Source organism: Nymphaea colorata, chromosome 9, assembly GCF_008831285.2.
Source record: "Nymphaea colorata isolate Beijing-Zhang1983 chromosome 9, ASM883128v2, whole genome shotgun sequence".
Lineage (NCBI taxonomy): Eukaryota > Viridiplantae > Streptophyta > Magnoliopsida > Nymphaeales > Nymphaeaceae > Nymphaea > Nymphaea colorata.
Window position 1 is genome coordinate 24,032,965 of NC_045146.1, and position 26,155 is coordinate 24,059,119.

General features: G+C 38.5%; 2 protein-coding genes across 3 annotated transcripts; one reads left to right on the top strand and one right to left on the bottom strand.

The window, feature by feature from the left end:
- Positions 1-3,733: 3,733 nt before the first annotated feature.
- Positions 3,734-16,366, top strand: LOC116260720 (uncharacterized). Of its 2 annotated transcripts, none has more exons than XM_031639158.2 (14): positions 3,734-4,181; positions 4,447-4,652; positions 6,050-6,120; positions 7,665-7,753; positions 8,973-9,023; positions 9,254-9,349; positions 9,420-9,496; positions 10,812-11,004; positions 12,980-13,054; positions 14,371-14,621; positions 14,781-14,850; positions 14,922-15,017; positions 15,216-15,294; positions 15,375-16,366. In XM_031639158.2, the coding sequence occupies exons 1-14, from the start codon at positions 3,894-3,896 to the stop codon at positions 15,434-15,436; spliced, it is 1,704 nt and encodes a 567-aa protein (XP_031495018.1). In that variant the 5' UTR covers positions 3,734-3,893; the 3' UTR covers positions 15,437-16,366. The 2 variants fall into 2 exon arrangements, with proteins under 2 accessions (XP_031495018.1, XP_031495019.1); XM_031639159.2 differs by having other exon boundaries at positions 3,783-4,181; positions 15,400-16,366.
- A 1,082-nt stretch (positions 16,367-17,448) lies between these two features.
- On the bottom strand, positions 17,449-25,415 carry LOC116260719 (probable 26S proteasome non-ATPase regulatory subunit 3). The gene is made up of 8 exons (XM_031639157.1): positions 25,256-25,415; positions 24,962-25,152; positions 19,173-19,310; positions 18,940-19,076; positions 18,774-18,828; positions 18,588-18,698; positions 18,275-18,514; positions 17,449-18,196 (listed from the first exon to the last, which is right to left on the bottom strand). The coding sequence occupies exons 1-8, from the start codon at positions 25,332-25,334 to the stop codon at positions 17,681-17,683; spliced, it is 1,467 nt and encodes a 488-aa protein (XP_031495017.1). The 5' UTR covers positions 25,335-25,415; the 3' UTR covers positions 17,449-17,680.
- Positions 25,416-26,155: the final 740 nt, after the last annotated feature.

The following is a 26,155-nucleotide window of genomic DNA, read 5'->3' on the forward strand; positions in this document are numbered from 1 at the left end:
AAAGCTATCATGCAAAAGGGGAAGGTATTGGAGTGATCTGGAGCATTTAGTTCAGCGTTTTGCACCATGTGCATGGAGAGACCGATCAATCATAAAGCGTCAACATTTTCCACATATTAAATTGATAATCATTCTGCGAATAATGTGCCAGTTTGCACATTTACAGTCTGCATACAATTTTTATTTCTCTGCTGCATCGCACAAGAACATGGAAAATCTCCTGTTTCCTGCATTTTCTGATACATTGATCAACCAATTATGACCAATGTTTTATGCATCAATATATACCAAGAAAGTACTAGTGCAAACTAAAAAAACTCAGATGTCAAAAACTTAATTAATCTTACTTAATGTGTGTTGTATGTGAGAAATGACAACGTTTTCTTTGGAGTTCATATGGTTATCCCATTCTAACATTAATGTGTATTGTCTGATCTACTTCGGACTCAGAAGGATATGCTGTTTGTTAAGAAAATCTGGGTTTGGATGAATATGAGAAGGATATGCTGTTTATTAAGAAAATCTGGGTTTGGATGAATATGAATTATAAACTGGACCTGACTCGATCCATTTGATCAAGACAAGTGGTATATATTGTGAAACGGGGGACTTGGGAAGGACCGTAAAAAAGACGGGTGACCATTTCGAAATCCATTTTGGAAAGTGGAAGTTTCATGAAATTCGAAAACATAAGGTCCGTTCCCTTAGTTAGGGTTAAAATCCTGAGCGTCGACGAAATATTTTCCCTACAAATACCGGGTGGCGGCAAAAGAAAGACTCGAAATCTCCGACGCTTCAAACGTACAACTCTCGGTAATATTGAGAGGAGAGAGAAAACCAGAGAAGCGAATGAACGGTCCCTTCAGAAGGAGTCGATGAGAGGAGGTCGAATCTCAGGTGTTTTCTTGATCACGGCCCAATTCGTCGAAGCTCTGGGGAAAATCGTCGATCGGAAAAATCTTTTCCAAGGAAACCTTTCAATGCAAGGTTATCAAGGACCACGAAGAACCAGAGCATCTTCTCCTTTCTTGAGCCGAATTTTGCTTTTACTGAGTTTATTCCTTTGAAAACACGAAAATCGATTCGGCTTTCTAGATAAGTTACCTTCCGAAATTTCTATTTGTCGTCGATCCGCGAATTGTTTTGCTAAAGATCAAGAAAGCGAAGAACCAAATCATTTTATCGTCCGCTGATCCGAGTTTCCCTTCAAGGAAACAAAGAATCATAATATCTTCCCATAGGTTGACCCGATCTTCCTTTCTTTAATCGTTTCTGCTTTACGAGACTCAATTCTTGGATAAAGAGAGAAGAACGTCACAGAACCTGTTATCCATTCTTGATTGACAATTGACCTTACAGAAGATGATAAAAAGGCGAAGAACAAGGTCATTTTCTCATAGATTGGCCAGATGTTTTCCTTAACGTATTTGCTATGAGATGCAGAGTTCGGTTTTCTTAGACAAAGAGAGAAAATGGGCTGGGAAAGTGTTTTAAGTTATTGTTCCATGAATTATAGGTCGTTGCACTTAAAATTGGTTTCCGGGAATGTGCTGCTAAGGGAAGGTATTTCAGAATCGTGTGTAAAGATGTGCTGGATATTTTCCGAGATGTAGTTTCCTCCGTTTTAGTGGCTGTTGGTTTTTCTCCTTTTGATATGCTAAAATTGGGGAAAACGTGTACGCCAGTTCCTCTCTTGTGCGAGAATCGTCGGTATGAGGTAGTTGTTTCATGGAATTATTTCCTTTCGCTCCGCACAATCTGATATATGTCTGTGATACTCTGTCGTTTTTTCTTACGGTGTATGCAGAGTATGTTCGTTTCGAGTGGTAACAAGAAGAGAAATTTATAAAGTCTACCTCTGCTGCCCTTTTTTTCTGTTTCTTTTGCTTTGGGGTTCTGACTGTTAATGCGGGTGAAATGCTATGTTATAACATACTCTGATTTCAACAGAATCATTTTATAGAGGATTATAAGAAAAATGGAAACAAGTCCAAAGAGAACCTCCCTTTCTCTAATGACATTTGCTCTATGTAAAAACATTTTCTACATGTACTCATCTTGTTACACTCGTTGAGCTAATTATATTGTTAGGATATCAAAGATAAGCGTCGGAGGGTGTCTGATCTAAAATATGTTCTCATAAATTAAGCGTCTGTTCAGCTACGTTCTTGATATCACAATCTGGACATGTTTCGACTCAGCCTCTTGAAGTTATCTTGCTATGTACAAATCGATTGTTTACATGGCTCTGCTATGATGTATCTGCTCTTTTATTGACTTACTGGCTAAATGTTATTGCCCTTATTGGACCAGGTTTACGTGGCATGTATCATGCAAGGGCACCGGTAATCATCCAGCTGGGCTCCCTGTCATGTTTTGTGGCTTTGAACTTTTGCAGCAGTATGTTTACTATAAAATATCACAGAACTAAGCCTTGATCTTTTATTAAGACCATGGCACTGGTTTGGAGCAAATACTGTAATTTTAATGAACATGGCCAGCCAATGCACATAAATTAAAATTTACTGATTTTTTTTTTAATGTTGAGATACTGGTTTTTGGGGATTGCATATTATGGTGTAGGCATCCACCAGCTTCAAGTACTGGAGGTATGGGAGGATGGAATAGATGACTTTCTGCTAATTAATCTTGGTACTTGCTGTTGACTTTAACATCATTATATTCACCGAGTTCCAAACTTGGATATGTCCATTATGCTTGCGTCTCTTTGAATCAATAATATGATTAATCAATGCATATTGGTTTTAACGAGATTAAGCTGCTTGTAAATGTACTTTTGTCCTTCAGATTTTGACTAATATCCCATAGAACATGCCACTTTGAAATGAGGCATATACTTTGTCATGGCTTGAACCTTTGAAAAGAGTATGTTAAAACACTAAGATAGCAGTTCACGTTGTTCCAAAGGTAAATTTGGTTAGTGGACTTCTTGATCTATCCTTTCAGCCATACTGAAGCTGGGAATTACAATGAGCAGCAGCTGCAACTCAAAGTTCTTTTTCTTTTTGGTGTTAAATCCAAGAGCTCACTGCCGAATTAGGTTGCAGGCAATTGTTAAGCTATAACAATTGGTGGAAATGGGGAATACAGGCATTACATTCGGTTCATGACTATACTTGATAACGCTGAAAAAACATGTAGGAAGCCCACCAATACTTGTTATTTCGTGACCTTTTAATTGATTGTGTTAACTATCATGCGTCAGTTTCCTTTGTCCTCTCACTGCATCTCTTTTTCGGCCATTAAAGAGGAGCGATTGGGTAAGTAGCGAAAGATGGGCAATTGACATCCGGGACAAGTGGGTCATCCTTTCAATACAAATCTAAAACGGAAATCAAAGATGACAAGGTTATCCTTTCAACAAGGGAGAAATTGTACTGAATAAATTGTCCACATAGAACTTATATGGGCGTGCAAACAACCCCGTACGGAGCAGTCCAAACGTTATTGAACCGGATTGGATTTTGAACTGAATCCACCTTACGGAGCTTGGTCCAGTCAAAAATGAAATTAGTGCCTTGTGAGAGATGGCTAGTTGTGTACATGTGAGTTTTGGTGTGTGCAAGTACATGTGTTTGCATTCTTGTACACGTGCGTATGATTGTGTGCCATTGACAATTTCAAATATTATAAATGATTTTCTTTTTCTTTTGTATTAATATGGTTTCATATTTGTTTATCACTTATTTTTTTATACTTTGTAGCTGTTTATTTCTCTTTTGTGCGCCTTTAATTTTTAGGAAAAAGTACTTGCATTTGTTTTAAGCCTCGCGGAACCAGTCTCTGTCCGGCGGGTGGAATCGAATAGAAGGCGATCGAGCGCTGGCGTGGTCCGGCGGATAGCCTTCCCGTGTTCAACTTTTTTCTTATCCATGGAGATTGTTTGTCATCCTCTGATCTCTCTACCGGGAGTTCGCCGAGATAGGCTGGAGTTTGGTCGGAGAACGGTCTTCTTGGGGCAGAGACTCCGCTCTAAAGACTTGAAGCATCGGACGCTGCAAATCACCGACGCTGCGTTGTCGATCACGAAGGAGAAGGATGTCACCCTCGAACGGCAGGGCGATGCTTCCGCTTCAGGCGACGAGAAGACGGAGTGGCTGCATTTCGTCGGTATTGGCGGCAACGGCCTGTCCGCCATCGCGATGCTTGCTCTGCGGCAGGCAAGAGACTCTCTCTCTCTCTCTCTGCATTGTTGTTTCAACGCGAACTGAGAGGGAACTTCTATAGGGACTCTGGTTCTTGGGTTCTTGATGTCTTCATCTCCTGCTTCCGTTTTTGTTTGACGAAATCAATACAAGCGTGGGTCGGTTTCACTTTTTTTAGGATTTCTAAACGTGTTTCCCTTTTCTGTCATGATCGTTGATTTTGGCGGCTACGGTGATACTTGAAAACTTGTTAAAGGGGAATGTTGGTTGGTAATTGCAGGGTTTCAAGGTCAGCGGCTCGGATTTGGTATGGAGTAGCAACATGTCTAGATTGAAGAAAGCAGGGGCGAGGTTGCACCTGGGCCACTCATCGTCAAATTTGCGTGACTATGATGGATTGGTTACACCTTCTGCAGTCATCAAGTCGAGTGCGATTCCTGCTGACAATGAGGAGATTTTGCAGGCAGAGGCATCTGGCATGCCTGTGTTAGTGTTACCCACCGTTTCCGCTTTTCCTGCTCGATCATCTTCTCTTGCTGACTTTTTCCGTGATTAAAAGTATTTCCTGATGCTAATGGTTGGTAGTAAATTCATGTATTGTTGCTATAAGGGCATGCATTTGGAGAATGTTTTTGAATAATTTTTTTGTTGGGGTGAGAACTGAGACGATGCACTTCGTGGTGCTGGAGTATGCACATGTGCTCTAGTATCTCTACTCTCTATATCAACGAGGGAAGGATTTGTATAACGAAGAACCTGTAGGCTTGCTAATGGTTGGAAATTTTATTTACTATATTTCTTAGCACAGGTTGCTCCCTATGTGACTTATAGTCATTTAACACTTGTCTGCTTCTCCTCAGTTTCAGCAGTATCTCGTTTTATTAAGTTTGACATTGCGTCTTGGACCTCTTGGTCACTTCGTGGTGCTGGAGTATGCACATGTGCTCTAGTATCTCTATTCTCGATATCAACGAGGGAAGGATTTGTTTAACGAAGAACCTGTAGGCTTGCTAATGGTTGGAAATTTTATTTACTATATTTCTTAGCACAGGTTGCTCCCTATGTGACTTATAATCATTTAACACTTGTCTGCTTCTCCTCAGTTTCAGCATTATCTCGTTTTATTAAGTTTGACATTGCGTCTTGGACCTCTTGGTCTTGTTTTACAAGAAAATGTGTAATGGACACCAAACAAGTTCAGATGATTCAAGTACCGCACTACCTCATAAAGTTATCGCATCTGAAAAAATCTTAATTTTGTACTTTTGTTATCAATCACTACGTGCACATAGCAGCAGTAACTTCATGGCCTTTCCATGTGCACGATGAAACCAGGCAACTTGGCAACCAAAGGAAGCATTCAGAGACTAAGAAAATAAACTACAAGAGACATTTAATGTTTCTATGATAATTTACCAATCAAATTTCTGTTGCCGAGAAGCCACATGTTTCAACTGTCATGTACTACATTAGCATTCGAATTTATTAGTGGATGGATATTTATTGGTTCTATTGCATTACGCTTCACTTAGCAACCAAAAATCTTGATTCTGATCAATGCCTTTTGATAAATGGACTTCTTATCTGCTTGCTTCAATATTTTCTTATTAGCCTGATGGTTAGGGGCCTACTTTTGAACTGCTTCATTAGAGTATTATTGATATGCAGACGTGCTGACGAGATTGAATCTATGATTCTTCAATACTTGTTTGCTCTTTTTGATGCTTCATTTGAATCAGCTATTTTGTCTATGTTTTTGTTGAAGCATAACTCTGCAGTATGATGCTATGTGTATGCAAATGGTTATGACACTTCTTTCATGTAGCACGTAAAGCTTTTGTACATTTCATTCACTGGTTATATTTTCTGTTTGCATGTTTCAGCCACAGCAGGGGTGCTTGGTTGGGGAAGATAACAAACCAACACAACCTTATTGCTGTCAGTGGAACTCATGGTAATCATATACTGCTGCAGTGGTGTCCCCACAGCTATAGGGACTGTTTGGACCTTTCTTTTTCTTAATGTAACTGCAAGTTGTTTACTGTGCCAAAGTACTATTGTACTTTCTTGTCTTTGTCTATGTGCCTGTGGTGCCTGCATGCACATTTGTGTCTACATGTGTGCACCTCTGTTTCTCCCCACCCATGCATGTTTACATGCTGTGTGAGAGAGAGAGAGAGAGAGTTAGTTAGTTGGAAGGTTGATAGCGGATACCCATTGCATATTACTATGACATGATTTAGCTTCTTACACGTAAAGGGTGCAGCCAAAAAGATGAATCATGCTGAAACATGGGATATAAATGGATGGGAATATGGGATATATCCAATCACTGATCTGATTTTGGATCCATTTAGTTGGATTAAAAGAACTCTAGATCAATCTACTAAGCGGATTTGGATTTAATATGCAATTGCATGACTAGATCCGAATATCATTGATATCCAATTGGGTTCAAATAAAGATCCGACCTGGTTACATAAAAATATCGGATCCTGTCACATAGGTATGGGTTTGGGTATGGGAACGAGGAAGCAGGTATGGGTACTGCTTCATTTCATAATTTCTACATATAATCTCATAAAACATAAATAAAGTAACAAAAATGTGGTTAAAATGTAAGAAAAAATGGTTTGGATCAGTTCTGACCCGAAACTTATCCAAACGTACCACTGTCGTACCGCCGTACTGGTACTGGTACGTGGGCATAACCCACATACCACTGTGACATAGGTCAGGTCTTATGCTAGTTAGATCCAAATTTGTTTTTTTGAAGAGTGTGAATCCAAATCTGATTACATAGAAGCTGATTAAGACTTTAAGTTGCCCTCAGCTAAGGCTGGATCAAACCTGAATCTAAACCGTCTACATCCCTAAAAACGTGTACTACTTAGTAATGTACTGCATATTTTATTTTTATTTTTTATCTTGCAGTGTTTTTATTAACTTTGTTAATCTTCTCTGTATCACAATGAACCCCACCTATTGGGACTCAGGAGCCTATGAAGAGTGTCATTGCTAGTGACTTTGTTCCTTAATTAGGAAAATTTTGAAAGTTGTGAGGGATGGATAGTTCTATACATGTGTGTTTTGGTGTGTGCAAGTACATGTTTTTGCATTCTTGTGCATGTGCGTATGAGTGTGCCATTGATATTTTCAAATATTATAAATGATTTTTTTTCTTTTGTATTAATATGGTTTCATATTTGTTTATCACTTATTTTTTTATACTCATTAGCTTTTTATTTCTCTTTTGTTTCTCTTTTGTGTCCTTTAAAGACATTACAAAAAGTTCTTTTCCCCATGCTCTCCTATATGCTTTTACCAGGAGTTGTATACTATGGCACCTACCGTGCACTAGGCAGCCCACTGCATTTAGGGCTAACATTTGCATGTAGGAAACATTTCAATTGAATTGAATGCTTTTTATTGTTGTTATTGCTGGATAATATGCATCTTCAGTTCTTATGCTTTATTATGTTATCTTTTAATTTTTAGGAAAAAGTACAACAACTGCTATGCTTGCGTTTGTTTTAAGCGAGATGGGTGAAAATCCTACTGCCCTAGTTGGTGCACATGTACCACAGGTATGCTTGGCTAACTTACATGGGTTTAAGACCGTAAAATGAAACACTGTTATTGGTGTACTTAATGATGATTATGACCTTTTCTTTTGCTTATTATTTGAGTTATATGTTAGTTTCTAGGCATCACTTTGGTAGTCTATATATCTTTTTTGCAAAACAAGTGCATATCTATCTTTTAATACATTAGCCAAAATCATGGTATCCTTGAGAGCATTAAGTACCCGAAGGGTTGACTTGGCTGAGTTTTATGGAGGCTAGTCACTGCAATTTGGAGCTGTGAATGCCTGTGTTATGAGGGTTCTGGCGAGTCAAAATTAGAAAGGCAATTGGCCTTGCAAGAATGGAAGCAGATGGGCTGTTGTTTTGTGCTTGAGATGTAATCATGTAAACAATTTTTTCTTGAAGGACTTATTGTTTATATTCCTGCCTTCATATGAATGTTAAGTGTATTTATTGGGGAATTAGTTCATATTGGTGATAGCTCATGATATAACCAACTTTAATGTGCTAATAGCAAACACATTCATACAACAAATTGGCCTTCTGAGATAAATCATATGATGCCTGAAGAATAAGATCACATCATGTGAAGGATGTTTGTGAATGCAAAATTCACGATGGTCAAAGGCAGTTCCTGGATGAGGAACAAATACAATTAGACATGAGTTTTTTGTGGTCAACTCAGTTAACTGTCTGTCATATGGAATTTGTAGAAGAGAAATTTTGTGAACTTCAGGAAAGTTCTAATTAATGTCCTCACTTTGTCAAGTGAACTTTTATACTGTTTTATAGGGTTCTTTCTCTTTGACAAGGGACTTGATTATGTGAAACATTTTGCTGAGTTAGTCATTTTGGGTCCTCAAAAACCCAAATTCGAGTATCTGCAACCACTTTGTGGGTCATCAGCAAGTCTGGCAGATCCTGTTACAATGATTTTTTTTGTTCACCTTAAGTTAATTTCTTGTTATACAAGGCATAATAGGCATTGGATACAGTATAGATTTTAAATATATAATTCTGGATTGTGTATTCTGGTAGTGTCTTGTTAAACTATGACTTATTTCCATTTAATTTTTTTTTTTAAATTACTCCTCTTTCTTGACAGATCATGCTACTTGCAATCTGGTTATGAGCTGCTGAATGTACTAATGGAGATGAACCTCGGTTTCTTTACACTATTATTTGTGATAAAAGTTCATGTTATTTTTTTCCATTTCAGTTTTCAGGAGGTAACATCCTTTCTGGATGTGGCTGCCATTTTGTGTTGGAGGTACGCATTTTGTGTTTTGAATTTGATTTTTTGGCTTTGTATTTTTACATTGACACTCATTTCCTTTCTATTCAACTATAGGTTTGCATAGTGAATAGTAAAAGCTAAACGAATCAGGATTTATGTTTAGTGTTTAAATGATATGCTATTACTGCCTTTTTATTTCTTTGGTTGCTATTACTTAGTAATGTAGCAAAGTATAAATGTAGTATTTGGTTTGTGTATGACAGGGTGATGAATATGATGGTGCTTTCCTTGAGCTTTCGCCATCTGTTGCTGTGGTGACAAATATTGAGTGGGAACATGTTGATCTTTTTGAAGATGAGGTTGGCTGAAGCATCTGTTTATAATGCTTGAAACTGCTTTTTTTTTGAAGGTTGTCTTTTCATTTATTAGATGGCAGTATTAGAAGTTTTCAAGAGGTTTCTGTTAAGGATGAAGCCGGGAGGACAAGTTATAGCATGTGGAGATAGGTAGTTGCTGTTCTTAGTTTCTAATAATATCTTATAGCTTCATCCGATGTTTTCTGTCGGTTAATGCCTTTAATCTCCTAAATCTCCATGGTAAAGTATGTTGAAAGTTGAAACTGATTATTTGTTATTCCATATGTAGGCTATTGTGGTGTTGAGAGAAACAGGGAAACTATTGCATATATTTTTTGGATAGGAACCTATTCATACTAATGTGTTTCTTCACAATGGTGATGATTCAAAAGCATTAAAGGAGGAAGATCTTTTTTTATAGAATATATACTCAAACAATTATGATAAGAGATCATTTGTTGCTGGAGATGATCATGGATGTGTTGAGTGTTACGGGCAAAATTAAAACAGGTTCCCTTGGAGGCTATTTGGGAGCAATAGTAGGATGTTATGGTTCCATGCATTTGCCCCAAAAGGTGGGGCAGGTTCATGGCACACATTTTAAAGCGTCCAATGGATGTAACCAATTTTGGTTTAGATGCATCGGACAGTAATATAATGTTACTGCTCCCAAACAGCCCCTTAGGGATCACTTGGAGGACTTGCCAAGAATTTGTTGTTAATGTGACGGCGCCTGCAGTTTTGCTACAAAGGAGATACTACCTCACCAAGGGATACTGTACTCCACATAATTGTCATTCTTTGACATGATGATAGATGGCATTATTCTTCCTTAATTGCCTGAGCATTCATATGTCACAATGGTTAGAGGAAGGATAGAAGCGATGAGAAAACAAGCGGTCCATGCATCATACTGAGCATATTCAGATGCAGTTCTACTAGAAAGAATATTCTGTGTTGTTCAAACGGCAAATCCACCAATTAATTGATGGATATCAACATATTTAGACCTGGGAAACTGAAATGGAATGTCTAGGCCTTTATGTAGATGTAGAAATCAACCTTCCATAAATCAAGCAGTTACCCGAGCAAAAGGAAAAGTCATCCTTTCCACATGTTTTTGGCTTACGTGGTTTTCAATGAGTGGAATTGTATACATGGCTTTTCACATCTAACATTTTGAAAAGCTGCAAGATTTCCAATCAATACAATGGTACAAATTGCACTGTGCGAATTAGTAGACTGCATAAGCAATATAGGTGGGCAAAAAGTTTATGATTTGAACTGAAAAATCCTGCAGATTACCATATAGATCAATTGAGTAAACCATAGTTGAATGTGACTCAGTAACTTAATCATCATACTTTTAGTTTGAGGATTGTGCTATCTATCTCTAACCTTCAAGCATTTTGCTTCAGTTTTCTTGGTAAATGTGTAGAAGATCAGAAATGTTCTCATTTTTCAGTGCAGGAGTTTGTGCTTTATTAGGACGTAGAGGGCAAAGTTCAGGTATAGGGCTTCAAGTATCAAACAGCCACCTGAACGTGCAGCGTTTTTATTCTACCAATAGAATAGCAACTTATGGAATCTCCAGTACAAATGAATGGTATGCGTCTTCTGTTCATCCAAACAAGGAAGGGGGAATTGATTATCTACTGGCAAGTCCCCATGTCTTCTCTTCATGTTTTAAAGCTTGCATTTTCGTTTGTATTAGTCATCGTCATAATCAGTGTAAAAATCTCTATGTTTTTGTGGACTCATTGCTTTTCTTTTCCCAAATGGTTTTCCTTGGTTTGTTTCTTTATTGTTCACTTGCTATTGTATGCAAAGCTTTTGTTATTTGTTTGGTAGTTCTTCCAATGCTGAATCAATCAGTCAGTCATGCATTTCTTGTTGTCTGGTTTTAATATCTTGCGATATGTAAAAGTTTTTGGTAAATTTATATGTGAAGCATATATAATTTGTAACATGAATAAAACTTTTTGCATAAATTTGTATAATAATATTTGAAAGGTTCATATTCATTTCAAAGTGTACTAAGTCCATGTCAAGATCGTCATGGTCATTACTTCATATTATGCATATTATTTATTTTTTGTCTGCCTTTTTACGATTTTAATGTCATACTAGTCATTTCATGACATTGCATTTTCATGACTATCTTATGACATGATGAACACCAAGTATGTAATGGAGGATCCTATATCAAAGATTTAAGTAATCTTCAGGGGCTTATATACCTGTGTGCTATACTACCAATTGTCCTGATATGATAAGTATCTCTTTTTGGACACAAATCAGAGCAAGCTAGAAGATAGCTTAAAATCTGTTAGACAAGGGCACATATGTGAATTTTAAATGGGGCCGTCACAATTAGTATTAAAGCTACATTCGATGCTCTGACTTATGGTTCCCATATGTGGATGCATGTGCCTTAAAGGGAGTGGAGTGTAACACTCCAAACAAAGTTGTAAAAGCTATATCGTATCATGTATTGGTTGGGCCGACCTATATGCATATCGTAAATTTATTTCTAATTCATTAAAAATAAAAAATCCGGAAAATAGAGAAAAGTTCTGAAAAAAATCAGGAAAAATGTTTTCTATATGAAATGATTCATCATAGGTACCACACACATAAATAAACATTCATAATTTGTCATGCACACACAATAATAATAATAACGATATGATAAGCATGATAAAGTTTAAAGACTTAAAAGACTATTACAGTCAAAGTTTCACTGTTTTACATCATATCATCAAAGATTTAAAACATAGAATCTATCTATTCATCTTCTTCATCTTTGTTAAAATCTTGATCCTCATTTGCTTCATTTTCTTCTCCCTTCAATGCAGTGATTTCTCCTTTCAATCGTCCATTTTTGGTTATTTCTTTCCAAAATGACAAAATCTCCTCCTCCACAGCTCTTACAAATGCTGGAAATGAAAGGGGGGAGGAGTTTTAAACATAAAACGTTTGAAAAGTGTCCAAACATCCTTTTTTAAGAAAAAACCTTGTATTGTACGATACGCACCATATCCCTGTATCGTACGATATGGGTACAATACACAAACAATTTGTGTATTGGTTGCATATCGTGCCCGTATCATATCATTTTTCTCATACAATATGATACATCCATATTGTACGATGCAGATAACATTGATACCAAGTATGTGAAGAGGGACTTGAAAGTAGTCTTACGTCTAAAATTTTAAATTTGAAGTTTATATACATGTGTGACAGACGACCAATAGTCCTGATTTTTAGCCTTTTTGGGTGGGAACCTAAGCCAGCTACATGGCAGGTGAGAATCCTCAAAGGCAGGGCATACATATCAATTTTGATCCAGCCATTACACCTAAAGCAGAAAGCAAAGTGATGGTTAAAGTCTAAAAATTTAAATGTTCATTTAGACATGTATTTTGTTGGTTTGCAGTCAAACTATGAGTGTAAACTTTTCAAACAGGAAAAATGTGTGTGTCATCTAGCAAGTAAGCAACTTCTCTTCTCCTTCTCCTTGGTGAAAGTTTTTGTATTCCTTTTCAAGTAAGTTGGTTGTATGCAGATTATTTCCTTACTCTCTTTCCTCTGGGACACATGCAAAATCTAACCTTGTGTCACCTGTAGCATTATATGGGTCAACCAGTCACAAGCATCAGCCTTCAATTACCTGGAGTTCACAATGTTCTAAATTCTTTGGCTGTAAGTACTGAACTCTGTAACGTTTGCTTGTTATAAGCTGTACTGTAGATTCCAAAATTAATATGAAACTTATCTGAACCCTTTCCATTTACAATGATTTTTTTGTTTCTTACAAGAGAACTATTGTGGCCTGTCATCACCTGCATGTCATATTCTAAATTGCTTTTTTTATTTGTAAGTTCCGTATAAGATATCATGTCGCATTATACATGCATATCTTACAAGCAAAATGAATCCCATCATTTAGTCCTTTCATGATCATATTGGGAAATGATATAAGTTGTATGCATGCCATATTGCCATACTGGTTGTATTCGATATTCATGATTCTTTGGTTGTAATCATGTTCATGTTGTGTTCAATTTTTGCCATGGCAGGACATTGGATGGTATTATCATATGATATATGTACACATGTATATATTTGTGCATGTCTTCATGGGTTAAAATAAGTTCATGTCATGCAGACAAAGCTCTCTGTGCGCAAAGTAGATGTCTTTTTTCTGGTTCATTTTCTTGTGGAATAAGCTCTAGAGGTATGATGTACACCATTTGTAAGATCCATTTGTCATGCCATCACATTGTGTAAGTATGCATTGATGTTTCAACCACGGACCAAAAAAAAGAGTAAAAATCAGTTTTTTGCATCAAAATCACTAGTTATATCGTCAGGGTAAGATTGGGTAAATAAATAGCAGACGGATGACTTCCCACAACAATAATATGATTTTAATAGCACAGACTTTACCGCACCTCTACATGAATTGGAAGCACATAAAGCAAAACAAAAAGGGAAAAAAACTTTGGCTGGCGTATTTTACATGTCACTGGCTTCCTTGGATGGTGCTCCTGTTGGTTTTGTCAAGTGCTGTCACCTGTCAACAGTAAGCCAGTAATTATGTTGCTTATGTAATATTTCAATAATTAGAGAATCATGGCTGTGGATCGTTGGGCAAACATGTTCTGATACGTCTCTTCTGGCACTCGGCTTTAACCTTTTGGTTATGGCTTTAACAAGATCATGGCCCTTAGTTACTCACGGTTCATCTCTTTCTTTTTACTTTAGGAACAGAAGTCAATCGTTAATATTTGAATTTGGTAGCTTTCTGTATAATTGAATAGTGTTTCTCCTTGTAGTCAATATTTTTTTCTGAGCCATGTTTTTAAGTCTTTTGGGTGTCAAAGTTGTATAATCTATCCGCTTCTATTTTCCTGTATCTTTTTTATATTTGAATGTTATTGGAGCATTTTGCTGCTTTTATTAGGTTTTCTGTTTATATCAACTGGCTAATTCATATTTTAATAATTTAATGACAGGTTATTGCCGCAGTAACCTCGCTAATGGATAATAAAATGTTAGTCTATGACACCATTGGCAAAATTAAGACCCATTTGAAGAATTTTGTGGGTGTTTCTAGGCGTTTTGAATTGATTGGGAAGTTTAACAACTGCTGCATATATGATGACTATGCACATCATCCAACAGAAGTTTGTGCCGTGCTGCAAACAGCTCGACTGATGTTCCCGACTCAGGCTCTATGGGTTGTTTTTCAGCCTCATACGTTCAGGTTCTTTCTCATAGTCACTGAAATCAAGTAATTCATTTGATGTGATTGCATCAGATGACATGTGATGTGAAGTGAAATTTTTAGTTTTCTTTCTTGAAACCAAAGAAAAAGCATACTGGTTAACGTGTAGCCTTAAAAGAATCCTTTAATTCTTTGCAGCCGTCTGGCAGCATTGTTAAAGAGCTTTGTTGCTTGCTTCAATGGTGCGGATTACGTGGTAGTTACCGAGGTATTCATGATTGCTTTAGTAAGAAAATTTTCCTAGTAATGGACATTTATTTGACTGTTGGACCGGTATAGGTTTATCCTGCTAGAGAAAAGAATCTCTGGGATGTTCATGGGCAAGACCTAGCGTCTTCTGTTACAGGCCAGGCTTCTGAATATATCCCCAGGCTGGTATTTATCTAATTTTCTTTTGTTAAGGTTTTTCAGAAATTTAGTCTGTCCCTGGACACTTTTCATGGAATTTTTGTTATGCTCCCAAAGATATTTCAACTAATGTAACGTGGCATTTATATGAAATCATTTTATTTGGAATCTTGGATAAAACTTGTATTCCACTTGGACTTAGTTTGCATCATTATCGGTTGGCAGGAAGATGTAATCAATAAGCTGCTGTTCAAGATTTTTTGTAACCGCAATCAAGGAGTTGTTATCTTTACACTTGGTGCCGGTACGACAAAAACTCTATTAACCAGTTTTATGTATGTGAAAGTTGAGCTCCCTTTTGACATTGGAAAATAATATTTACAGGCATCTTTCTTTTTACTATAACCAGGCAGTATAACAACTTTGGGGCCGAAATTGCTTGCTGAACTAAACAAGCAGACAGAGTAGTCAAGCAGAAGCAGTCCAAATCATGATAGTCCTGACCTGCCGACTTCCATGATGATATCAGTTTCCACTATCACCATGATAAATGTTTACTAGATGGTTATAATGAAGCACCTATTTGAGCACCGAGGAAGAAGATCCTTTGCTGATTCTCAACCAAACACCAAAGTTGGTCGTCTCTTGCGTGATGGGAAATGCTGATAGGCTGATGCCATTCTAGTCCTTCCCAACTTCATTCACTGGCATCGGGTAGCAACCAGAGAATTTACTTTGCGCGGCTACGTATGCATAGTTTGGCCGTACTGTCGTGAATAAGTGTTTGATTGTAAGCATTATCAAAGCACTGTGACGTTGCTGAGATGAAGTGCTATACGCAATCTCCAACTTGGTGATGGAAAATACTTGGGCAGAAGGTATTTAATGAGCAACAATACTGAGACGGGATTGATTCATGAAAGAGTGAAGAAAGCTTTGGCTCGGCAAACAGAAAGACGGTAGTCCAATCCAATTGAGCCATTCCTAGTCGTCTCGTAGACATGGGTGATGTGATCTGCCTCAACTGCTTCAGCAGGAACTGCAGCACGAGGGAACGGTAAGAAGATGGTTGAGTTTTTGCGGCCTTCTTGCTGGTAGTGAACTGCGTTCATGCGCCATTGTCTTGTCTGTGGTTGTATATCAGCACAGCAGTAGATTCGACGGAATCGTTCCAATGTTATCAGATGTCTTCTAGGAGATTGCTTGTGTATCAGCAGTAGATTTGACGGAATGACGTACCGTCATCCTTGTGCATGATCCTCACATGGATACTTTTTTATATACATTGCATTGATGTCTTCTAAACGCCTTCCATTCATCACGTACCATAACCTTGTGTGACATGGACATGTTTTAATATAGACTGCATTGAAGTCTTCTGACCGCCTTCCTTGTTCATGTCTCTGTTGGCCGAGTCGGAAGTAGATGCTTGCCCCTTAATGAATAAAGAGCGCAGAAAGCAGTGACGTTTTAAACTCTTCACTTAAGAGTTATAATCTGCTTTGAACGTCACAGGAAGCTTGAACGCATTTCTGGCCGCAGCTCCATAATGTGATCGTTAATTACTAAGTACTTGGAAAAACAAGGTTTTTGCTTTTCTCTTTTTTTTAAAAATACTAATCTACCAAGAATCGTAAGGTAAATGATCACGAACCGGCTACCGCTGGTGCCGCCTGGATACCTACTCAGCGCCAGCTGGCACCTGTCCTGGCGCCAGCTGGCGTCTTCGGGAGCCGTTCGCTGGCCATCAGGACGTGCCAGCTGGTAAGGTACCTTCTCGGCCGGGGGCTGAGCGATTGAGCAACAACCAGGTGCCTTGCCAGCTGGCACATGCTCGGCCTGGTGCTCATCCCTGAGCTCTCGATCGGAAAAACGGGCCTTGCTAGCTGGCGCCAGCTGGCGTAAGCGGTCTCCTTGACCTGCTACAAACTGGGAATGGACTTGAGAAAATTCATTTTAAGCAAGAAAGTGTGCAAAACAGGCGTAGGATTCTACCGCTTGCTTGTAATTGCCGAAGTTTGAAAGGTAACCTGTATTAGGCGTTTTATAGGCAAATTTTGACAAAGGAAATTGAGGGCTCCAACAACGTGGTGTAAAGCATGAATTACTGGAATCGCCGGTTGCCTTACAAGTGCTGAATACAACGAACGCTCTTTTAATCCTTTTCCACGTTAATTATTTCCAGCAGCCACACCAATAGACCTTTGAATTGAAATCCTGATATTCAATCCAAGTTAAAACAGCTCCAGAGAGATAAACGCTCAATGGATGCAAATCCTGGAGCGTATTTCTCAACGGCGCAGCACGACCGATGATGATACAGGGGCCCAGTCACGTACTTAGAAAACTAAAGAATGCAAGACAACTAGCAACAAGATTGTACAGCGTTGTAAAGGAACACGGTCAATTTCCTCCTGCTGACTCACCACATGTTAAATCTGATTCATTTAGGAGCATATTCCGCAATCCAATTTGTTGCTGCAATTTCATTCATAATTTTCATCAATCTGGTCTTCACTTTCCAGGGAACCATTTGAGTATCGAGAATAAAAAAAGGTTGAATATAACAAGCTACTCCAAAACTAACATAAGATACAGTAGGTATGGTAGGAAACAAAAAACTCAGCTGCGGCACAAATAAAACTGGTGGTAGCAGGAAAGTGGGAAAACCATGGAATTGTCAGGCAGATCTAAAACTCATCATCGTCCTCCTCTGCGATATGCTTTGCAAGCTCCTGTTCCTGTTGCTGTCTCTCTCTTCGCTTCTCTGCGCTCTCCTTCTCCTTCTTGTGGGCATTTGGAGGGAACCTCAGAGCCCTTACAGCCTCATTATGCATGTTAAGACAAAAGGCTATTCTAGTGTGGAAAGCCAACTGAGGCTCATTAGTAGAGTAAACATCCCCTGTTTCCTTCGACAACATGTAACCATTTCCATGATCAATTGTGGCGTCTATAGCACCATCTCTTATAGCTTTTGCTACTATGCATTCAGCATCTGCCACTGGGGTTGCTGAATCCAATCTCAGTTTAGCAGCAACATCAGCAAGTGAAATGCGGGAATAGGATATACTGATGTTTCTAAGCCCTGTCCTGATCACATTGTGACGCAGTCTTACGATCAAGTTGTTGGTCCTGTCAGTACTAAATTGCTCGACATACTTCTCAGCAACGTTCCTGAAAAGTTCAAGATCTCCAATGCGGACCGCCTGTACAAGTAATAAATCAATATACGCTAATTGAATTGAATAAAAAAGAGTTTCACATATGGAAAAGGTAAAACTTACATTGGTCAGCTCAAAGTAAGGCCTCAAGGCCTTCTTCATGCCACTTTGCATGAACACTGTACGCTCAGGTATCTCACCAAGCAACAGACGGACAATAACAGCCCATTTGCTGCATTGGATTCGAAAACCTCGAGCACCCACTGGGGCCTTTCGAGCAGCCTGAAGAAGACTCTCCTTAGCATCAGTGTACTCCAGCTGGATGGTACGAATCCTTCCCAAGTAATATAAATACCTACAGAACTGGTACAGAACTGAACAAGTCACCAAGAAGCAATAAAAAGTGTGGCAATAAAGAAGACCACCACTAACTAACCTGCTGATTGGAGTGAGCCTCGAAACGTGGAGTTTTGGACCGAAGTTTCTCAGCCTGGTCATACAGATTGTAGTGAAGATAGTTGCGGAGGAGGAGATTCAAAAGTGTCTCCTGATAGGATGATACTTGTTAATATATGCAATGATTAGTTATGCCTTCATAGCAAACAAACTGATTGGTGCAAACCTGCCCAAGCTCATCCCGTCGAAGAGTAGCCATGCGATGCAGCGCAAGGAGATTACTGTCGAATGCAAGAAAAGAATCTGAGGTAATACCCTGAGGTGTAGTATGTGCATATAGAGTGGTGAATATTGCAACTTCAATGAAAAACTTCAAAGGCTGTAATGCTTACCCTCTGATTTCAGAAAGGCTACCAGTTAATTCATAGCTGTATGAATAGTAGAAATATAATCTGGCTGCCAGCACATCAACAGTCCTGCGGTTCAACTGCTTCAATCTAACAATCGCAGCTGAAGCACAAGATTTTGCCTGCAGATGAGCCAAACAGAAGTTAAAAACCAATAAACAAACCAATAGCATAGCCCGGCAAAACATGAAATCACTGAAACGTCAAAAGTCAGTTACCTCTTCATACTGCTTATGATCGATCAGAAAAATTAGAACAAGCAAATATGAGTAGATCTCAAGCTCCGGAAATGAATATTTAATAGGAGCTTGAGCTGCAGAAGACGCAGTGTCAATTTCCATATCATGGATATCATCCTGTAGAGAGAACCAAGTGAAAGGTCAAACGCCAAAAGCCACATACAGGCATTAAAGTGAGACAAATCAACTGCTCTAAATTTTTTCCACACGTCAAAACTGCATTAACCCAAGAATTAACATGGCAACGAGACTGCAACTCATCCAGCATAAAAAAAGATGGAAAGACTATCCACTGCAACTAGTGCTAGGAACAATGTAAAAGTGAGGTTGATAGGAAGTTCTAGAGACATTATAGGTACAGCATACATTTTCTGTTATTCATATGAAAAACATAAAATTTTTAAATGTTTCTCTTTCTTCCCTGTTGAAAAGGAAGTATACATGGTGAAGCTGCAGCTCTTTTATACAGCAATATTTTGGATCATTATCCTGTTGTTCCTTTTCATGAAGTTATTAGTTTGTTTCATGTCACATATGAGCAGAGCAAAAAAGAGCTCTCAATGCCCCTTTGTCAAGCATTACATTTCCTGATTGTTTTCTAGCTTCATCGCACTGTATAACATGACCTAATGGAGTAAAGACAGTTGAATTTCTACCAGGATTAGCTATCACATTTACAGAAGTAATTCCCCACATCTTTTGTCTCCCTTTCCTTTATCATTTGTTCCCATACTGCAGGTCACCCCAATCAAGAATAAATGCATGATAAAGTAGGAAGGGTGGAAACAAGTGAACCTTAATCTCAAGTACATACACAATAAAAACTTCATTGACAGATAGGAATAAAAGATCGCATTCAGTGGAACACCTGCCTCACAGATGAGCAGATACTTAAAGATCCAAAAAGTACAGAAGAACAGACATTATTTCTGCAGCTAGATGAGTATCATGTTCATGAATGGAGAAAGTCGAGGGCACACGGAGATAACAAAGGCGTGAGAAAGGGACATTAGCGTGTAAACAAGACAAAGAATGAAAATCATCATAACTTTTTTAAATGCTATTGCTGATTTGAGAATCCAAACTGGAGGCAAACAATCTCAAGCCATTGTATTTTTTATGAGAAAAGAAGCAAGCATCATACAAAATTAGAAAGCAAAGAAAAATTACAGTAATCTAGCATCACAGAAAGTAGAAAGAAAAGCTCAATTACAAAAGCAAGAATAAAATGGGATTCTTTTAAGGCATCTTTATGCGAAGCTGAGAACTCACCAAGATCAATTCTCTTGCTAACGAGAATACGTTCATAATAACAAATCTAGCTCAGTATTGCAAAATTGAATGTATCTAAAAGTAGATCAAGAATTGAGTTCTTTAATGGCTTTGAAATCAAACAGAAATTTCGTCATCAAGCATCGTAGAAGTGCAACTGTCACATGCTGCAACGGCTGTAGATTTTCTTTGGGGGCCTGTCTTCATCCTTATGTTTATGTAAGTGACCACTATGTAGACAAAAGTTGTGACCAATTTGACCTATCAACAATATTATGATATCCAGGGAACAAATAAATTTTCCAGGAAGCTTCAAATTTGAATTGAAGTGAATAAATTCAATTTGTTAAAAAAGACAAAGAATTTCCAAACCCAATTTCAACTCAGTCTGAATAAAGCGACTCTCGAGCCATTATAAACCTCATTCATTTTTCAAAACATGGGAAAAATGTTTTAGCTTTCTAGTTGATATCCAAACATGATTGTCTTTTAACTTCATGCTCCGAATTCATGCAGAACAGAAATCAGAAACAATAAAGTTCCTGTGAAGCAATAACAAATGAGTCAATGACTCTTCCATCAATAACAGTTGTGGTACGAGAAGAAACTAAAAAGAGGAGGTGCAAAGATAAAATTTAAACAATATGCATCAGGCAACTGCAAAATCCATTACATAGTTAATCTGGAGCAGAGCATGCACTGTCAGGTCAAGTTATCCATCAACATGTTTGCTGATGCAAACAAAAGCATTATGGGCATCTTCTCTAGAAGAAAAGGACAAAAGAATAACAAATACCAAGGCAATTAATTTCCACTTAATGCCAAGGAAAAGAGTGCCCAAGGAAACTTGCAAAGAGAAATTCCAGAAGGCAAAATGACCATGACAGCATGACTGATGTTTATATTGATGTAATAAACATCTAACAATTATCTCATTTCTTGTCCAACTGATGTTTATATTGACGTTGCAAAAAATCTAACAATCATCTCATTTCTCATCTCTTGCCAAGTTGCAACAGGTTCTTTTCTTACTTCAGTTTATCACATTATAAATTTATTCAACAAGTACATGAAGTGTTTAACCAGCAAAATTACCATTTCTTCCTTTTCACTAAGCCGCAGTAATGTTGACATAATGCATTGACCAAGATAACAACATTACTAGGGCATTATTAGAACAGCCTGTCCCTATTAACCGTCAAAGGCAAGTTCTCATGTTGCCTTTTTCCTGCACATTTCCAAAGCGATAAGTTTTTTTTCTCTGCTAGGTTACTTTCATACAGGATTTTGTCTGATAATGCTTTTAAATTTTAAAGTCAAGAAAAGGTCCTTGACGAGATTCTGGACAGAAATTTAAACATAGAATCCTGAAGGGGATAAATAGAAGTAGAATCAATTTGTGAAAAGCCCTTTTATGCAAAATGTACCTTAGCAGTCAAAAGTGTGCCTCAGCAACCAGCTTCTTGACTAGGGTGTAAGATGCAAGCCCACCTAGACTACCTTCTCTAGAAGGTGCCTTGGGCCAAGATAGGGCAACACACGGCTGAGGATGAGGAGAGGTTAGTAGGGCAATGTAAGCTGATAAGGACAGCAACAACTTGTAGACTAAGTCACAGTGGTACGGGGGGAATGAGCCAATACAGGTATACCGGTACGTGGGTGGTACATTTATTCGGAACTGATCCAAACCACATTCTTAACTTATTAACCTACGTACCCGATGTCTCCTCCTTCCATTGGCACCTCTTTTGATTCTTCTTTAGCCTCAACATAACACAAGCACAAAAGCATGGCCAGCAGTGGAGAGCTTCACCAGCCAGCAACGACCGGTAACAGATAGCGGCAATATTCAGCGTCGCTGGCGGCGTAAGTTTTTTTTTTTCGTTTTCATTTGACTATGTTTTTAGGGTTTTTGCATTGTTTTCCCCTTTTTTGTTTCCCATATGAGTTTCCCCCTTCTTTTTCATTTGATTCTGTTTTTTGTATGTTGTTTCCCATTTTTCTGTTTCCTTTGTTATTAGACTTATTACTAGTGACATTTCTTCATGACTTAGGTTTTGCACTGCTGTACTTTTTTCCTAGTTCTGCTTTATTTATGCTTTATGTTTCATATTTCCACCATTCCTTCAAAATCTGCCGTAATGAATTTTGTTTTAATTTTATTTTTCTTTCCTGGAATTAATGCACATACGTTTTCCACGTACCCCAGTACCAAGATTTTCTAAAATCATCTACCAAGGAATGACCCCGATAACTATCTCCAGCTGCTACTGATCTTTGAGAGACCTCTCAACCCTACACCTACCTTACAAAACTCAAAACTCTAGACAAGTCAGCATTACCACTATGCCCACCAACACCTAACCTACTCAATCCAGCCAAGCATTCACTTGAACAGCACAGGCGCTGCCTCTGAAGCCTCTACCACAGTCCGTGTTTGACTGTTTTCTCATCCAGCCATATGTGAAGTCCCTATGACAGATGACTGCTCACAGCCCCTGCTCTTACAGCAAAGTGCCAACCAATCACCCCAAGATCTGTTCCACCCTATGTCTCAAGACCCCAGCTACATTTTGTCGTTTGTGATTATTCAAACCTGCAGTCATGGTGGCCATCTTGAGCATCTTGGCCCAAAACCACCCTATTCCGACTACCAGTTGTCTCCAGATAACAACACCATCGACTTAATCAGAATTTATGAACAAGCAGTGTTGCACCTTCCGCCTAGGCGACACCACACACTTGAGTCTTGGCCAACATGCAGGCTAGAAATGCCCACCTGTCGACAGCCAGTTCGATTAACAACCTATGTCACATGGGTGCAAGGTGAAGGTGAGGATGCAGGTGCGGGTGGGGGTGAAGAATGCAGCATTTTCCAAAAAACTTGAGTGAGAGTGTGGTGAGGGTATATACACATATACACAAAAAAAAAATGTCAAAACTATTTGCTAACATAAATATGTTGATTTAAATCTAAGGAGTCATGAAATCTACAAAGCATCGCCATTAATGCAAGTAAATTAATATACAAACTTCATTAACGAGACTAATACAGTAGCCAGATTAAATATTAACAATAAAATTTAACCCTGCGCACCCAGACACCCAGGCCATTCCACCCTGTGCTTTTTAGAAGCTATGGCTGAAAAGATAAAACTACAAACAAACACATGAAGTTACCTTTCTCTTCAATAGGCTGACCATATATGCAGTGGTATAAGCCGAGGTAGTAGCTTTTCATGTGAATAACAAGCAATGATCCTAAAACTATAAGAACGTCTGGCACCATGAATCTATTATGCCTATTCCTAATCCTCTCTTAACTTGTTGATTCTCTTTTAGGACTTCTATGGAGAGCACCTGCGGAGTTTAAAAACAACCCTACTTATATGTGTTTCAAATTAGTCCAATTGCAGGAATTAACAAGCTACATTCACATAAATACATTTTCAAAGTAAATGATAAAACACATGGAGTGAAAGCAAGCATGTTATAAGTTCACGTAATCACTAAGAGGTAAAATTTTGTATTTGGCCCCACATAAATAGCTCTATCGTGGAAAGACTGCTATTATATGCCTCACTCCGATCAGCCCAAAGAAAAGGAAAAAAAAGGGGGAAAAAAAGGACCCAAAAGACTGATCACAAAAAGCACGAGGGATAGATATCCAACTAAACAAATAGACTTGATGAAAACACATCGATATGCATTCAAATAAATCTAAAAGGAAAACTACCCAAAAACACTTATGTTTATAGAGACATGATCGAAAAAATATATGAACCAAAGCCACAGAAAGATTACAGGCCCAAAAGGTTGCATAGAGTGATCAATATCCAAGGTCGATGAATTGTTTCCAACTTGAAAACTTCCAAACGAGTGGTGTCCACACACATGCTACTTCTGGAAGATGACCTGATAGTAATAAATGCACATATGTAAAGCAAGGATTCCATATCCACGCAGACAACATGGTGTCAGGAACGGAAATCCTCAACAAATTACGTAATACGCCTATGAAAGAGCTCAACTGCTGAAGAAATCCATCTGTTTACTACTTCAACGGACTCAAACATCCACAGAACGACACTCTCACATATCCACAGGATAACTCAACTACGAACGTCAATTCAAATAGCTTTGTGAAAATCCTGAAAATTCTATGATGTCCGGAGCATGCACTACTACACTAGTAAGAGAATCAATCCAATTTTTCCAACCATCAAACCAGGCATTAGTTAAACAAACATTTAAACCCCAGTTCACATAACTATCCATTGTCACATTTGACACATATAACAACAAGAGTCGATCATAAAAGACAACCCTAATACATGCAGCCACACCCGTCTGTCGACACATGAAACTAGACATTGAATTTACCAAGTAACAAATGAAATAACCAGTTAATCAAAAGCAGAAGCCATATAAAGTAAAAACCCATCTTAAGGAAACCTGTTGAAAGTCCTATAAAGAACGTGCCGGATTCGACTTACTTTCGGAAGGTAGGAAGACAACCGAACCAAGACGTCCGACCCAGACACTAAGATGTGCTGAAGGAAGGCCGAGAGGACTGACGCAGTGAGCTTGCGGCGCAGCGCGATCGTGTGGCGGACGGCACGAACGATCCGGCGTACCTCCTTCGTGTACGCCCCCGTCTCGATCAAGGTCCCGATCTCTTTCAGATCTTTAACCCAGGAAAACAAGAAATGGGCATCAAAACCAGATCGATACCCTAGAAGAGAAAACCCTAGAAAGAAGCACACAAATGGGGATTTAGGGATGATTACGCTGAAGAACGGGAGAAGTGGAGGAGGATTGAGAGAGAGGTGGGGCAGGCTGATCCTTCATCTCCACGTCCTGCGTCATCTTCTCCTGGTTTCGCTCTGCGAATTATCTCAGAGAGAGGGGTGGAGAGAATGAGAGAGAACTTGAAGAACAAGAAAAGGAGTAAAGGGCCGGTCTCCCTTTTTCCTTTCTCCATTGAAACGGCTCTACGACTCGTGAAATAATCGAATCGGTAAGCGAGTATCTCGGCTTCCGAAACGATCTTCCAGCGGAGACGGGTCTGGGTCTAGGACTACCGCATCCTACATAATCAGATTTGGAATTAACAGTTCAGGATCCAAATAATCCTTGTCATATTTTTCTATGTGATGGTTCCACCATAGGTACTTATATTTTATATTTGAATGCAAATTTAACAGGATATGAGGCTGAGAAATTGATTGGGTTGGATACCAAATCCAAACTTTAATCTGTAGACACGTTTGCTTGGAAGGGCTTGCCGGTGCGATCATGGATTCACGTCCACCTCAAACAAACATGGTGTACATGACAATGGATGAATAGCTTGAGACTTGATGTCCTTGGTAATTGATTGATTGTCTTGAACTATTCGTCCGTGGATCATTTGGCCAAGCAGACAAACACCCGGATAACTTGTTCCAGATGGAACCCATCTCATAAATGTAAGACACCAAACAAATGCGCGACTATTTTAGTCACTACTTTTTGGAATTGCCCAAAAATACAAGAAGCCACTTATCTCATCTTAAGTAAGTTTGTTAGAAGGTGAAACGAGTGCGACCTGATCTTTAATTGTCTCAAAAACACCTATATCTCAGCATTCAAATATGCACTTTGATATATTTCAGCAGCGAAGCAAAATGGTTTGAGATGACCGCTTC